General features: G+C 40.1%; 1 protein-coding gene across 3 annotated transcripts in view; it reads right to left on the minus strand.

Moving 5' to 3' along the window:
* Window positions 1-1,971: 1,971 nt before the first annotated feature.
* The window catches only part of LOC126297511 (dihydrofolate reductase-like), a 119,564-nt gene continuing 103,521 nt past the window's right edge, over window positions 1,972-18,014 (minus strand). For 2 of the 3 annotated variants that reach the window (XM_049988396.1, XM_049988394.1), the window contains exon 5: window positions 1,972-2,288. In XM_049988396.1, coding sequence (XP_049844353.1) covers window positions 2,189-2,288 — 100 coding nt within the window. In that variant the 3' untranslated portion in view covers window positions 1,972-2,188. Of the gene's footprint in view, window positions 2,289-6,018; window positions 6,150-18,014 lie in introns of all 3 variants that reach the window. The other variant, XM_049988395.1, reaches the window with a different exon arrangement.

Genomic DNA, 18,014 nt, shown 5'->3' on the forward strand with positions numbered 1-18,014 from the left:
TACACTGTACTAGTGCCGACATTGTGCATGCTCTGTTGCCTGTGTCTATGTGCCTGTGGTTCTGTCAGTGTGATCATGTGATGTATCTGACCCCAGGAATGTGTCAATAAAGTTTCCCCTTCCTGGGACAATGAATTCACAGTGTTCTTATTCAATTTCCAGGAGTGTATTATCCCCCATGTCCCATCAGGTTCCACCTTTGAAATATTGCATTCTCTTTTTTATATTTCACTGGTTACTTTGCTAAATACTAGGACATTACATTCTGGAAAATAGTAAGTTGGGTGCAACTTTAGAAAGAGCTGTTCATGAAATCGTCATAGGCATTGTGTAGTCTGCTTAATGAGATTTTCCCCAATCATACAAATGAATTACGAGGACATGGTTATAGAAGAAGTTAACAAATTTATATACCTGAGATTACAGCTTGATAATAAATTTGGTTGGGAGGATTATATCATAGAAATGCTGAAGTACCTAAACAAATAATTTGGTTACATTCATTATATCTCATGCTGTTTCAAATTTTGATGTAACACCCCAAGCAAAACTAAAGATCACAAGAGTTCAAAATCATTCATTTCTGATATGAAATTGAAAACATTTTACAGACACATGTTCAAAGGACTTGGCACATTAACTGCTGCTTCTTGGTATAGTTATTCGTTAACAACTCACTTCTCATATTAAAAACAAGAAATAAAAAAATATTGTGCATAAAGGCACTTATTTTGAATATACAGCATGTATTATTCAAGAAAACATTTTTTCAAGCAATTGCCCCAAACCATAAAAAAACCATTAGATACTAATAAACTACATTAAAATAGAAGTTTTGTGGAAGTTGATCAGCTTCTACTCTGAGCAACACCCACCACCTAATGTGTATACAAATTGCCCATCACGGTTCTGCCCCACTCTCATGATAATGCATAGCTGTGAGGTTTTTTTTTTTTTTTTTTTTTTTTTTTTTTTTTTTTTTTTTTTTTTTTTTTTTACTCAGAATCTTCTTTCTCAATATTTTTGACCACAGGAAATCACTTTGTGTAGCTACCTGTGTAAAGGAGGTAAAAATATATCCATATTCTCAGTGCTACTCAGGAGGGCAAGCCATGTCTACAATCATGAACTGGACAGAGTGAACAGGACAGTGTCGCTTGTGTAGATTGTTCAGTCTGTCAATATATCTTCAACAGTCATTTAACTTTCACCACAAGCACATTGTCACTTTATGGTAAGTACAGTTGTTACCCACTAAAGTGGCCATACATAACAGCAACATTACTCAGATATTGAGCACATACCCTGAGAGGCAAAATATTGAAGACTGTCTCATAATGACCTCTACCCAAAAAATATGAATTGTAGGTGTCTCAAGGTGGAGGCAGCAGAGCTGTACACTGCCTTATTGGAGACAACTGGGAGGCCTGTGCCACCCTAGACAGTACGTAACCATCTCCAAACTACCAATTTTGCCTAGAGCTGTCCATTAGAAACAACAGCACAAAAGTCCCAGCACACCGTCACATTAAGGAGGCGGCTAATGGAACACATAGGACTGGACCAGATTAACAGTGTGAACTGTACTGAAATGAAATGAATGCAGCCATGAGGATGAAATAATGAAGATGAAATGACAAATGAAAACTGTATTTAAATACAACTGAAATTAATATACAGCACCAAATTACTCAAAATATGACAGATTTTTGCTTCTGTCTGTGTCAACTTCTTCCACAGTTAAAATCTATGTCTGGTGATTTTAAGTACTACAAATGAATTTAATGAAATTCGTCACGTATGTTAAGAAATGAAACTGTGCTGAATTAAATCATAAAAATCGGTAATTTTTGTCAATAACTATGTTATTAACAGTAAGTCATTTAAGCATTATAAATATGATTTAAATAATTATTACACACATTACATGTATAATAATTTAAAACAGGATCACTTTATGAACAAGACCAGTGTAATTTAATTTGCATATATTTCTTAATGTCACATGTTTTTACAATTACATCAAGTTTTCTCATTGTATTGTCAAAGATATTTCTATCAGCACAATCATACTTTTTTTCATTCTTTCTTTGCCATGTGTTCATATTTTTCCACCACTTGCATGAAACTAAAACTACATGAAGAAATAATATATAGTTTTCCAATAGTTGGTGGAATTAGTTTACTTCTAAATGTTTTTAATAGAGACATATTCTGTATTTTCATAAACTTTATATTGAAATTGAATGCCATTTTCTTCTTGGATACCCGAAGGTACTGTAGGATCACTGGAAAATAAACAAATATATAATTAATGCAAAAATTTATTGAGTGGGATCATTACAAAAGCCTGAACTGAAATACTTGCCATACTAGACAATGACACACAGTACACAACATAGAGGGAAACTAACTGTTGGTACCTATTAACAAAGACAAAAAGTGGCTGTTAGTAGTTCAATATGCAGCCACAAAAATATATGATCATTTGCCCACTAACACAAAACATGCTGACAGGTAGGAAAGTAAATTTTAAATTTAGCCTTAAACAATTTGTTCTGGACAACCCACCCCATTTTGTGGACAGAATTTTAATTAAAACTTGTAGCATGTGCAGTTGAAAAACGGAAGCGTGTCACTAGTTACATGAGTAGTGTTAAAGACTAATATGTTAATTCTTATTAAATTTAACAATGTGCTGTTTAGTGATCTGCAAATGGCCAGGATGTCAACATACTTATAAACAAATCATACATACATAGCCTCTAAACTGAATCACTGCACACGATTTCAGTAAAAATTGTGCAAATGATCTATGGAACATGCATCATCTCAATCTCATACAGTACTTTGTTGTAGGAAGTTATTGTAGAATGTAAATGCTTTTGGATTAAAGGAGATCACTCACCAAAAAGCAGAAGCATTGGGTTGTCAATAGGTGCACACAAAACAAAGGAATTGCCTCCATACCAGATATTTCCAGTAGACGGAGACATCTTCAACTGTGGTGTGCGATATGTGACATAATACCATTCGGTAAATAAGAGTTGTATGTGAATCATTGCATGGAGGTATTAGGCAGAAGCTTCTAACATCTTAAGAGCATAGAGTTCCCATAGTGTCTTGGAACTTTTAAGTCCTTGTGCCTTATATTAAAGAACTGTAACTTGTTTTATAACAAGTTCTTTAGCACATAAACCATACATAATATTATTACATTATGTACTGCACTCATTTACTGTACATTTCTATTGCAAACAAGTAAATATGAGGATAAGGCTAGAAGCGTCAATATCAATCATGGTATAATCAAATTAAGGCCATTTAATTACAGTCTGAGGCAATTTTTTTCCTAATTAGTTGTAAGACTGTGATCTCCACAGACCCATCAATGATGGAAAGGAGAAATAGCCTTATTTCAGTTTAGTTATCTGCCTGTTCCATGTATTGTAATTGCAACTTCTCCTTATTTATCACTTGGTTGACGATCAAAGATTTTTGTAGCTGAACATCTTACTCCTTTCTGTTACTGTCTATGGTTGAGAGATGAATACCATAAGTAATTTCTTCTTCTATTATTATATTAATGAACATTGCTGTTGTTTTCTGTGGCTGAAGGTTGAAAAAAACTTCATAAATGAGTTAATATACTGTGACACTTTTTAACAGTCTTGTTCAACTTGTTAAAGAATGGTATCTGGTTTTACAATACTTAACTGATTAGTCCTATTGTTTCACTTTATTTATGGCATAATAATATGGGACAACAAGACAGTATGAAGTCACTGTTTGTAAGAGCTGTCTATGACACATCATCAATGTTACAGCCTCTATGATGCTACACAGCCATGCCTATTATTAATGAGGCTGTGGCTGCTATCTAAAAATGGATAGGAACCAACATAGTTTAGAATTTATGTTTTTGACACATTTAATTATTTTTTAAAGTGCTGCGATGTGGAATATTCATGGTGAAAATCACAAACAAAAATTGCAAATTAACAGTGTCAAATCTTCCACTGCAAAGTCAGGAGGGCACAAGTGTACTGCCTGGCTACATTTTTATTACTTTATGCAAATCATGTATGGTGACACTATGTGGCAATGGAGCAAAAACAACACTAAAGAGTGAATGAAACATACACAGCAGTAAGGAGAACTCATTTCACCCCCCCCCCCCCCCCCCTTAGCACCCATATCACCCTGGACTGGAACAACTGAACCATAACCTGTACCATGGTTTTGATTATCTATGATCATATATGGAAATGAGGGGCATCCTACCTGAGATTCTTCCAACCCTTTCTAAAGTGGTATGTCATTGCCCACGCAACTGACAACATACTGGTCCGTCTCTATGCCACTCCCAATTCCTTGCCACATGGGTCTTATCTCTGTGGAAGATCCAGGTGCAAGACCTGCTCAATTCATCCAGTCTAGTGCATCCCACTTCAATACAGTCGCAGGCATGTCCTATCCTATCACTGTGAAAACATCCATATCTGTGGTGCAATCACTGCACAGCATTTTATGTGGAAATGACCACCAACCAGCTGCCCACCAGGATGACTGTCCCATCACTGTGCAGCATTTTATGTGTACATGCCCACCATCCTGCTGTCCATTAGAATGAAAGGCCACTGCCAAACTGTGGCCAAGAACAAAGTTGACCATCCAGTGGCACAACACGCATCAGGGCACAACATGCTTAAATTCAATGGCGCCATCTGGAGTCTTCTCCCTAACACCAGCTTTTCTGAACTATGGAAGTTCTCTGAAACACATCCTTCGTTCCTGTAATCCTCCTAACCTCAAAAAGTGTCCACTAATCCACTGTCCTCACAACCTTGACCCAACAGTTCCCCTCCCACTGTTCTGTCATCCCCTCACAATCCATGGTTTCATATCATCTTCACCGTATGCCTCATCTCACCGGCTTCAGTAGCATTGTGTTACGTGCATCTGCCACACCTCCCTACCGCATTCACATGTTGCAGCCCTGCTGCCCCTCAAGCCCTTAGCTACATGTCCCCAACCCCTCCTCCCACCTCTTTCTCCCTCTTCCTATCCCACCCGACACCATCCCTACTTCCAGTCCACCTGCTGAACTACAATCCTGGCATTGTGTGTCTGGGCAGCACAATGTAGGTGCACATGTGTGTGTGTAAGTTTTCATTCTCTCTTGTATGTGCCTCTTGATGTCTCAGCACCTCTACTATTTGGTGAGTGGTCTCCTTTACTCCTAAATACTAACAGTTCTGTGTTCCTTGTTCTTCAATGTAATCTGTAACAGCTATGCTGCATATTAAAATAGTCCTCATGTTTTATAGTTGTGGAGGGAGAAGAAAGAAATGCCATGTAAAATACCAGTAGTTTAGACCTATTACTCTTTCTCTGCTAAGAATATGAAGGCTTCAAAACACGTGTGAAAGCACTTAACATAATGGAGATTTGAAAATGTGGTACATTTGTTCAAAAACACAAAGGCCAAATCATTACTGAAATTTAAAACAATTAAATGACCTTCATTCAGACAAAGTAAGTGAAACAAAAAAGTAGTGCAGACAGTTAAAATCTATGTACAAGTTTTTTCTGGTGAAAACTTGCAGCCTTTGTTTTATGTTAATTCTTCCTGTCTCTAATCAGCACCTGTAATCAGTATCCCTGTCATGCTGAAGAAGGAGGAAGAATGCCTACAAATAGAGAGCAGTCAACAGTACTTTTTATTGTGAACACAAGGCTGTTGATACTAGCAAAGAAAGTAATTCTCCATGCACTTCAGTCTCCTTAAAGTAGCAACAGGACATCGCAAACTCAATAAGAAACACAAATCATTCGGAAAGGTTTGTATTATTAGAGGAAGGTGAGGTAGCAACTACAATTTTATGAATTTATATGAGCATGCTGAAGTGTGCTATACTGTGTGCTCACGAGGAATGGTCAATTATTCAGGGATACAATAGGAATGATTATTGAAAGCAAAAGAAATCTAGTAAACATTGGCCTTAAAATCCATACCTTAAGAGCTATGAGCACTTCATCTTCGATACTGTGAAACAAATCTCTTCTACTGCAAAATCTTTGCTTTCCACATTTTGAGAGGTGGTAACTGCCCAAGATCTTTCAAATTCTTCCAATCTGACAGCACCCTGGGGGCAGATGAAGATTATAGAACACTATATACAACCCATGCATTACCCCACACCATCCAACAGTTAACTTGTTTGTCTGGATCCCTATGACCACAAATATTAAATATTGTTTCTGAACTGGTGTAGACAGATAAAGCAATGAGCGATACCTAAAAAAGGATATGTTAATAATTACCTCAAAGAACATGGTAACTAATGACTGATGAAGTGAAAAAGACAATGTAGTGATTACAAAAGATTAGTGCTACAAAACAATAAGAAGGAAGAACCAGTAATACAGCAAATATTCTCCTTTCATGTGAAAATGTTTCATGGTGTTCATTCAATCAATGAACCTGGGAAATAAGTATTCCTGTCAGCTATTGCAATACAGAAAAAAATGCAAAATATTAATGGGGGCAATTTACAGAAGTGTGCTGAAATGAACTGGAATAATGGTATGGCAAAATGAAATGAAAATATATGAAGTTTTCGGGGGTTGCAGCCGAGTAGCATCGTCGTCTCGTAGCAACGTTTCGATGAAATGCATCTCCATCATCTTCAGGCTAAGTGTAGAGATATCGTCGGTCGCGGGATTGTATCTCTGCTGGACCACACACTGCTTCCCGCAGCAGGCCAATCACGCGCCCGTGGAATCGCCTGATGTGCCTGGATCGGCCGGTGGTGGTGGTGGTGGTGGTGGTGGTGGTGGATCGAGTCCTGGCGTCCGTCTCTGTCAGCTCTCCGTTCGCGGCCCTTGGTGGAACGGAATGTTCTACTCATTTACATGATTGCAGGCTCCCAGTCTGTGCTGAGATGGTACCCACTGTCGCGGTTGATTAGGTTGTCATGTAACTTTATTTCTATGGACTCTTTGATTACTGAGTCCCAAAATCCACTTGTACTGCATATTTTCTTTGTGTCCTCGAAATCAAAGGTGTGTTTCTCATCAATACTATGTTCCGCCACAGCATATTTGTTGGTTTGACCCAAGCGCACATGCCTAATGTGTTCACTGCTGCGCTGTGAGATGCAACGCTGCGTCTGTCCTATATATTGCATCCCACATTCGCATTTGATGTTGTACACACCTGGTGCCGTCAGACCTAGTGGATCCTTGGTTGAACCAAGAAGGTCTTTGATTTTTCCTGCTGCGCGGAAAACAGTCTTCACCTTATGTTTCTTGAGAGAAGAGAGACCGGATGAAGACGAAGCAATGGGGTGTGCATTCTTGCCATATGCGGGTCCTCCGATGTCCAAGATCGTGAGAATTCTCAAGAAACAAAGTGATGACTATTTTCTGTGCAGCAGGAAAAATCAAAGCCCTTCTCGGTTCAACCAAGGATTCACTAGGTCTGACAGCACCAGGTGTGTACAAGATTGGATTCGAATGTTGGATGCAATATATCCCATTACGACCTATTTTAAACACTATTAGCTTGCCGACATATGGTGTTGCTAAGCATTTATCACAGATGCTAAAACCCTTGGTGGGTTATGGTTCGCACCATGTGAAAAACTTGGCTGAGTTTGTTAAAGTACTACAGGGAATGTGGCTGAAAAATGAAGACCTACTAGTCAGCTTCGATGTGACATCCTTATACACACGAGTACCAATAGAAGACTCCCTGGCTTTACTCGAAGAACACTTTCAGGCGGATATCATCAAGCTCTTTCGCCATGGTATAACCACCGTCTATTTCAAGTGTGGTGGGAAGTTCTACGAACAGATGGATAGTGTAACTATGGGCTCCCCCCTAGCACCAGGCATAGCCAATCTATACATGGAGCACTTCAAAAAGCTAGCACTGGACACTGCTAAACACAAGCCAAAAGTCTTCTACAGGTACGTTGACGATACCTTTGTAGTTTGGCCACATGGCAGGGACAAACTGCTAGAGTTCCATAAACACCTCAACAGCATACATGGAATATCAAATTTACCATGGAGATAGAAGAGAACAGAAGATTACCCTTACTGGATATCCTGATCACACATGGACGGCACACTGGGACACGCAGTGTATAGAAAGAAAACACACACGGACCTCTATCTTAACGCCAATAGCTGCCACCACCCTGCGCAACGCAATGCTGTACTCAACACCTTAGTGCACAGGGCAAGGTCCATCTGCAATAAGAAAAGTTTGCCACAGGAATTGCAACACCTAAAGGACACCTTCAAGAAAAATGGATATAATGAGAGCTCTAAAGACCGACCACAAGAAGAGAGACCGGATGAAGACGAAGCAATTGGCTGTGCGTTCTTGCCATATGCGGGTCCTCCGACATCCAAGATCGCGAGAATTCTCAAGAAACATAAAGTGAAGACAGTTTTCCGCACAGCAGGAAAAATCAAAGACCTTCTTGATTCAACCAAGGATCCACTTGGTCTGACGGCATCAAGTGTGTACAACATCAAATGCGAATGTGGGATGCAATATATAGGACAGACGACGCAGCGTTGCATCTCACAGTGCCGCAGTGAACACATTAGGCATGTACGCTTGGGTCAAACCAACAAATATGCTGTGGCGGAACATAGCATTTATGAGAAGCACACCTTCGATTTCGAGGACACAAAGAAAATATGCAGTACAAGTGGATTTTGGGACTCAGTAATCAAAGAGTCCATAGAAATAAAGTTACATGACAACCTAATCAACCGCGACAGTGGGTACCATCTCAGCACAGCCTGGGAGCCTGCAATCACAAAAATGAGAGTAGAACGTTCCGTTCCACCAAGGGCTGCGGACGGAGCAGACAGAGACGGACGCCAGGACTCGATCCCCGCGCACGCGTCCCCTCCACCACTGGCCGATCTAGGCGCATCGGGCAATTCTGCGGGCACGTGACTGGCTGGCTGTGGGAAGCGGAGAGTGGTCCAGCAGAGATATAAGCCCGCGACTGACGATATCCCGACACTTTGCCTGAAGATGATGGAGACGCATGCCATCGAAATGTTGCTACGAGACGACGATGCTACTCGGCTGACAACCTGTAAAGACTTCATATATGAAATTCGACGAGAAAGCCTGCACTCGCATATGGAATGAAAATGTTCCAACCACACCTGCAAACCAGCCACAAAGCATCATCAACTTCATTAGATACATAACGGGTTGGAATGACAACCACTTCTACCACCAGTGCTTCACTTACCTTCTTCATACTAGGAAATGAAGGATACATTTCCTAAAATCCTTCACACCCTTCCCAAAGTGGTTATTCGCCAGCCGTCCAAACTACAAAATGTATAGGTTATTATTTATAATGTTTCTGCTTGGGATATTTTGTCATGCATGAAGACTCATGTGCAAAATGTGTCCTATGTTTTCACTGAGCACATGTTAGCCTACATCAGTCAATTGTTATCCTACTAGGTCAGTGGCTCGGCCAAATGTGAAAACAGCCCAATCACATATCAATTAATGCAACATGCAACTACCTCTGCCTGCACCTGTGTGAACCATCTTCCTTTTTTTTCTTTCATATCATTATACCTGGCAACTTATCCATCCCATTCCCCCACAACATTGCTGCACTTCAAAAAAATGGTTCAAATGGCTCTGAGCACTATGGGACTTAACATCTATGGTCATCAGTCCCCTAGAACTTAGAACTACTTAAACCTAACTAACCTAAGGATATCACACAACACCCAGTCATCACAGGGCAGAGAAAATCCCTGACCCTGGCTGGGAATAGAACTTGCTGCACTTGTTTCACCACATACATTGTTGCAAGGTAATCATTCATGACAGTTGGCCTCCATATTCATATGTACAGTGTATGTGGGTGTGTTCAGAAGAATATGAATATGAAGGCTGCCTTTTTAAGTTTTTATGGAAACAAAGAAGTTATTATCATATTTCTACAAACACTGACCTTTCAAATTTACGTCATATATTGGTCAATCAGGACTGTGGAACACCAGTGTATTGAACACAAGCGTCACAAACGCTTACAACAGCTGAGCAAATCTGCTATTGCAGAACATTGCCTTGACACCGGTCATCCTATGGAAAACAACAACACAGAGATTCTGGCTTGCACTGCCAGCTATTGGGATAGTGTTATTAAGGAAGCTGTTGAAATCAAACTATCAAGCAACATTATAAACAGAGATGGTGGATTTTGTTTAAATGCTGCTTGGAATGTGGCTCTGTCTCTCATCAAAAAACAGAGGGACAGAATTAGTGCTACTTCACCTGTTGATTAATAGTCACCATCGATATTTCTGATGTTGGTTACCTTTGGTTGTGTGTTGACTCTGTGGTTACTTGTTCAGTGTGTGGTATCTTCCTTGTTTCTCCTCTGTAAACCGAGATATTAAATTCCCTTGCACATTGCTTCCTCCTTGCATTTGTGCCTTGAGAATGGCAGGGTGTGTTCCTGTCGAAATATCGGTGGTGGTCGACGACGTCACCCAACAGCAAACCCGTAAGTTATTTGAGTACAATACAAATGTTTCTTAGGTCTACCATTGTTCTGTGTTTGACCTGCACCCTTTGAAACTGAACACTCATTTTTACTTTCCTGAGACCCGCTACCCTAAGAAATTGCCCAGCTCACACCACACAGCCCCCACTACCTCAATTAGCTGCCTCCTGTGTGAATGGACTCTTAATCCATGAAGCAGATCCCAATATCTCTACATTCCATGGTGCAAGTAAAGGAAGATGCAGCCTGCATGGTCACAGAAACTTCGCATCTGCTGATTCAGACTTTCACTCAGCTCTGTGCTAAAGGCGCACTGCCAGTCCTGTCAACGACGCTAAAGATGGTGAGCTCTGCATGCATATTGCAAGCAAAATTGGCTGTCTTTATCACTCCAGAGAGCCACCAGAAGCCAGAGAGAATCTCTTCCAATCCTAATTGACACGCCTCAGTATTGATATGAGCAACTACCTACTGTTGGCTGCACCCTGTGCTCTGCATAGCATCCGAAACTACCAAGTACACATCTGAGATGACTCACCCGGTATGCAAACCGAGTGCACACAAAATTTCTTTCCCCCTTTGACAACTATATCACGCGCCTTGCACTGGTGTGCCGAAATACCAATAATCCCAATCTCTGTGACTGCTTGTACCTTGCAGGCTATGAGGCTTCCTCTGCAACAGGGCAAGCAATTGCAGCCGGCTCAAGATCGTTATCAGCAATAAATGTACCTGAAACATATTGGGGGGGGGGGGGGGGGGAAGAAAAAAAGGGGGAGGGAGGGGGGGAGGCCAGTCCATTGGTCCCCCAGAATGTCTTCCACTGCCAGCCATACCTTGAAATGACATCCCAATCGACCACAGATGATGGCTCAAGAAATCTATTGGCTGCATGACTGAAGGGGAGGGAAGGGGAGGGGAGGGGAGGGGAGGGGAGGGGAGGGGAGGTGTGAGAGAGAGAGAGAGAGAGAGAGAGAGAGAGAGAGAGAGAGAGAGAGAGAGAGAGAAGTAATATATACACAAATATCAAATATTTAAAAGTAATTTGTAAACATATCCTGAGGGCACCCTCAGGACATACAACCCAGTAGTCAAAAGCTCCTCACAGTTCAGACCCATCCGATTGTTAGCACATAAACAATCTAGACTTACCAATTCATTTAGAAATTTCATCTTCAGAAACCCAGCAACTGAGGTCTAGAACACCATTGTGGCACACAGAAATCAGCCTGCAGAAAATTAACTTCAACATGCAAGAAGCCTGGAAAAATCAGTGGCAGGAGCAATCTTCCATGAAGCAACACATTAATCAAAACTATCTGGGGGCAATCAGCAGGTTTTCATCTACCTCGACAACATAGGTGCATACTGAATTGGATCATAACTGACCAGGGCAGATGTTTCATCAGTGTGGATAGAAGTCTTCCACTCAATGTGACCGTAGTGAAGAGCAGCAAACAGTACATCATGTAATGTTTGAATGTTCCCTCAGAGCACTCAAATTATCAATGAAAGACTTCACAATTTGTCTGCAGAAGCTTCTGCTCAGATTTCCAACCTGGGCTTACAGCTATGAACTCGTTACTAACTTGTGATTGTATGCACCTGTTTAGAAATGTATATATTTGTCATATGTAATTGTCTATATTTCTGTCATCATACTATAAATAAATAAATTACCATATAACTATGATATTCTCGCAAAAACCATGGAACTTGCCATTGGATGCGTGGCTTACGTGCCTTAGTGATATAGATAGCTGCACCATAGGTGCAACCACAATGGAGGGGGTGTCCGTTGACAAGCAAGACAAATGTGTGGTTCTTGAAACAGGGGCAGCAGTTTTTTCTGTAGTTGCAGGAGCAACAGTCTGGCTTGTAGCATCAACCAAAACGGCCCTGCTGTGCGGGTACTGTGAATGACAAAGTGACTGGAAACAACAGCTGTAATTTTTCCGAAGTGCATGAAGCTCTACTGTATGGTTAAATGATTTTTCCTGAGGGCATGCAGCTCTACTGTAGGGGTTAAATGATGATGGCATTCTCTTGAGTAAAATATTCCAGAAGTAAAATAGTCCCCCATTTGGACCTCTGGGAGGGGGGGGGCTACTCAGGATGATGATGTCATCAGGGAGAAAAAAAACCTGGCATTCTAAGGATTGGAGTGTGAAATGTTAAATTCCTTAATCAGGCAGGTAAGTTAGAAAATTTAAAAAAGAAAATGGATGGGTTGAAGTTGTATATCGTGGGAATTAGTGAAGTATGGTGGCAGGAGGACCAAGACTTTAGATCAGGTGAACACAGGGTTATAAATACAAAGTCAAATAGGAATAATGCAGGAGTGGAAATAGGAATGCAGGTAAGCTAAAATGAACATCATATTGAATGCGTTATTGTAGCCAAGATAGACACGAAGCCCACACCTACCACAGTAACCCAAGTTTACACGTCAACTAGCTCCACAGATGAAGAGATTGAAGAAATGTATGATGAGGTAAAAGAAATTATTTAGATAGTGAAAGGAGACGAAAATTTAATTCTGATGGAGGACTGGAATTTGCTAGAAGGAAAGGAAGAGACGCAAAAATAGTAGATTAATACGGACTGGGGGACAGGAATGAAAGAGGAAGCCACCTGGTACAATGTTGCACAGACCATAATTTAATTGCCAAAAACTCATGGTGGTTTAAGAATCATAAAAGAAGGCTGTATACGTGGAATGGACTAGGAAACACTGGACGGTTTCGTACTGAATATGTAATGGTTAGACAGAGATTTAGGAACCAGATCGTAAACTGTAACATATTTCCAGGGCAGATGTGGACTTTGACTGCAGTTTATTGGTTATGAACTGTAGATTAAAACTGAAGAAATTGCAAAAAGGTAGACAATTAAGAGGTTGGGACCTGCATAAATTGAAAGAACCCGAGGTTGTTAGGAGTTTCAGAGGGAGCATTACGCAACAGATGACTAGAACATTGGAAAGGAGTACAGTGGAAGCCAAATGGGTAGCTTTAAGAGAGCAAATAGTGAAGGCAGCAGAGGATAAAACAGTTAAAAAGGCAAGACTTAGTAGAAATCCTTGGACAACACACAACATACTAAGTGATGAAAGGAGAAAATATAAAAATGCACCAAATAAAGCAAGCAAAAGGGAATACAAATGTCTAAAAATGAGATTGACAGGAAACGCGAAATGGCTAAACAGTAAGGGCTAGAAGAGGAATATAAGAATTTAGAAGCATGTTTCACTACAAAAAAAAGACGGATACTGCTTACAGGGAAATTAAAGAGGCCTCTGAAGAACAGAGAAGGAGCTGTCTGAATATCAACAGCTCAGTTGGAAAATGTGTCCTCTGCAAAGAAGGGAAAGCTGTGAGGTGGAAGGTGTATATAGAGGGTCTGTACAAGGAAATTTGGAAATTTGTGGTACATTCCTATGGGACCAAACTGCTGAGGTCATCGGTCCCTAGGCTTACACACAACTTAATGTAACTTAAACTAACTTATGGTAAAGACAACATACACACTCATGCGTAAGGGAGAACTCGAACCTCTGATGGAGGGAAGCCAAGTGAACAGTGGCTAGGTGCCTCAGACCGCACAGCTACTCTGCAAGGCACTGATTATACAGGGAAGGAGAACTTGAAAGCAATACTATAGAAAGGGAAGTGGACATAGATGAAAATGAGATAGGAGATATGATACTGTGAGAGGAATTTGTCACAGCACTGCAAGACCTCCATGGAAGGGCCAGCCATCAAAAAACTCTTCTTTCTGGTGTGCAAGATGTATGTGACAGTAAACACCCTCAAACTTAAAGAAGAATGTAATAATTCCATTTCCATAGAAAGCAGTTGCCGACAGGTGTGAAAATTATCAAACTATCAGTTTAATAAGTCATGTTTGCAAAATACTAACATGAATTATTTACAGAAGAATGGAAAAACTGGTAGAACCCAACCTTGTGGAAGATCAGTTTGGATTTTGGAGAAATGTAGGAACACACTAGGCAGCACTGCCTGTATGAATTATCCAAGAAGATAGAGAAACAAAAGATAAATTTGGAGTCAGCATTAAAGCAGGGAGAAGACAGAAACTGTGAGGTTTGCTGATGACACTGTAATTTTATCAGAGACAGCAAAGGACTTTGAATAGCAGCCGAATGGAATGGACAGTGTCTTGAAAGAAGGATATAAGATAACAATCAACAGAAGCAAAACAAGGATAATGAAATGTAGTTGAATTAAATCAGGTGATGTTGAGGAAATTAGCTTAGGAAATGAGACACTAAATGTAGCAGATGGAGTTTTGCTATTTGGGCAGCAAAATAACTGATGATGGCCAAAGTAGAGAGGATATAAAATGTAGACTAACAATGGCAAGAAAAGCATTTCTGGAGAAGAGAAATTTCTTAACACTGAATGTACACTTGGTGTTAGGAAATCTTTTCTGAAGGTATTTGTCTGGAGTGTAACCATATACGGAAGTGAAACATGAATGATAAACAATTTACACAACAACAGAACAGAAGCTACTCAAATGTGGTGCTACAGAAGAGTGCTGAAGATCAGAAGGGTAGATCATGACTAATGAGGAAGTACTGAATCGAACTGTGGAGACAAGAAATTTGTGGCACAACTTGACCAAAAGAAGGGATTGGTTGATAGGACACAAGCTGAGGCATGAAGGGTTTAGCAATTTAGTACTGGAGGGAAGTAGTGTGTGTGTGTGTGTGTGTGTGTGTGTGTGTGTGTGTGTGTGTGTGTGTGTGTGTGTGTTGGGGGGGGGGGGGGGGGATTTAAGAGGGAGGCCACGAGATGAATACAGTAAATAGAGTCAAAAGGCTGTAGGAAGCAGTAATTACTGATGAAGAGGCTTGCATAGCATAGGGTAGTGTGGAGAGCTGCATCAAACCAGTCTCAGCATCAAACCAGTCTTCAGAGTGAAGACCACCACCACCACCACCACCACCACCACCACCACCACCACAACAACAACAACAACAATATTAATTTAACAACAAAGAGTTGAAGAAATGTAAATCAGTAGTACAACTGATGTTCTTCGGTAGCTCTGAAGTAACCCTTGGCAGCAAGACGGCAATTGGCTCCAACCCTGGATTGTAAATGATACGTGGGCCACACCATTAGGTCATGCATTGCATCCTTCCCAAATAATCTCACTGCATATGGTCAAAATGTGAAAATCAGTTCCATGGTAGGACACATGCTAGACAGCTAAGCTGATCTACCTTGGGGCAACGAAGTGGATGGCCCCTCAAACTACTCCCATCATCAGTGTCATTTATGCTCTTTACACATGCAAATCGCTCTTATCTATATACAGTCACCAATAATTGCACATAAACTTTACAAAACTGGTAAGCATGTGCTGTGCCTTCTCATCAAATCCTGTGTTTAAGACACTTCTGGATATTCAATCCTTCGTGGGCCTTGCTCTCAGGTCCTTTAAACTGGGCTTCAAGATGCAACATATTAACATGGGTCTCATTGTAACCGGTGCACATTCAAAAGCAAGGTGCAGGAGACAATGATGTGTAGCAGTGAATCAGAAGCTTGTCAGTGTTTTCTGGGACACCCTGTACATCACCTATTGAAATGCAAACAATAACAAGCATAAATTTCTCCAGCAGCCAATAAGCAGTGTAAATGCTAGCCTTCTTTCAGGTTATGTCATCGTTGGTAATTAGTTTCCTGTTTTCAAATTTCCACCTCAATTATAATGAGAAGCCACAGAAAAGCATCATTCGACATATGCGCAAAATTTTGGACTTGGGTGAAGGAAAGCTGGAGCTGCACTTTATTGTTAAGTGCAATACCCACATGTATTTCGCATTTATGTACAAACTGAGACGCCTACATTCTTGCTTTCCTACACCATTTTCCTTACTTTATGAAAAACATAGGGTCATATGAATAAAATGGAAAAAGTACTTCATACTCAGAATTTCAGCAAACATTCTCACACTTGCATGAATAAAGTGAGTCAGAGGATGTATTTCACATAAGAATGTTGATAGGTTGAGTAAAAGGGTGGGGGGTAGTTTTCAACACACAGAAAATTCTCAAATTTCGTATGAATAAAACTAGAAAAGTTTCTTACAAGACGAGAACATTCTCAATTTTTTGAAATGAGCTGTGTAGTATACTTCGAGCTGGATTAGTTCTGTTAATGTTCTAAGTTTTACCAATGTTTTTAGTAAAAATGGCAGAAATTATGGTACTCCAAAGGGAAAAAAATATATATTTAGCACAAAAGAAATATTGAAGAGAGAAACTGTAGAAGTTTACACAGGTTCAACAATGAAAACATTAACTGGCTCATGAATCACTTTCTTCCCAAAAATCATGAAAAAAGGGGTGGGGGTGCCTTTTCAAAAAAATTGAGAGTGAAAACATTTTTGCACTATTTAGCAGACCCAGGTTTTCAGACTGGTGTAGGAGAAGACTTAAGTGTACACCTGACCACTGCGTCACTGACATTTTCAGATACTGTTCATCATGTTATCCAAAAAGCACTTTCGTGGATTCAGTTTCCCAGAAACATATGCAAACTAGAAACAGCAAAAGTTAAGAGACTATCAAGGTATCAGTTTCCATGTGCAGTGAGGATTCTCTATCGCATGCACATACCAATCATGAACCCCTCTGTACATGGAGATGGAGATGAATATGTTAACTGAAAGGGCTTTCCTAGTATAAATGTCAAGGGAACATGTGAATACAGTGAAAAGTTTACAAGTGTCAGTGCTTCATGGCCTTGATGATAGAATATGGAGAAACTCTAATGCATGCCAGATACTAAGACGGAACAACAGTAATGCTTTCATTTTAGAAGATGCACAGGTTGGCACTACATCATGGTTAATGACACCATATTACAGAATCCTACAACAAACGTAACTCCAAAGAAAGGGTGACAATCAAATGGTGCTTTGGACAGGTGAAAGGCATTTCCCAGTTCTTCACAGCAAAACAAGACTTAGCCAAACAAAAATCTATAAAGTGATTGCTGCCTGATTTGTTTCACACAATGTTGCAAAACAGACAGGGGATGAGTATTTTGCAGCACCTAGTGGCAACGACAATAATCTTCCAGTGATGGGAGAAGAAGAAGCAGCAAACACACCTATGCATTGTACAAACAGAAAACGAGAAATTGCTAATGTTATGTGTCAACTGTAGTGCATGGGAGATTTGTACATAAACTATATATAAAGAAGCCTAATTTGTGTAATTTTTTTGTAATTAAATAGTCTTTCGGTTTTTCTTGGACTTACTGAAATTTGATTTGGAAACTTTACTTGTACCAAAGATAGTGTCAAGGGTGTGCATCAGCCATGTAAAATAATTATTTCTAAATATCCATGTGTTATATTGTTGTTATAACTACATAGTGTTGCATATGGTGTGCTGG

The sequence above is a fragment of the Schistocerca gregaria genome, chromosome X (assembly GCF_023897955.1).
Source record: "Schistocerca gregaria isolate iqSchGreg1 chromosome X, iqSchGreg1.2, whole genome shotgun sequence".
In the NCBI taxonomy this organism is placed as follows: domain Eukaryota; kingdom Metazoa; phylum Arthropoda; class Insecta; order Orthoptera; family Acrididae; genus Schistocerca; species Schistocerca gregaria.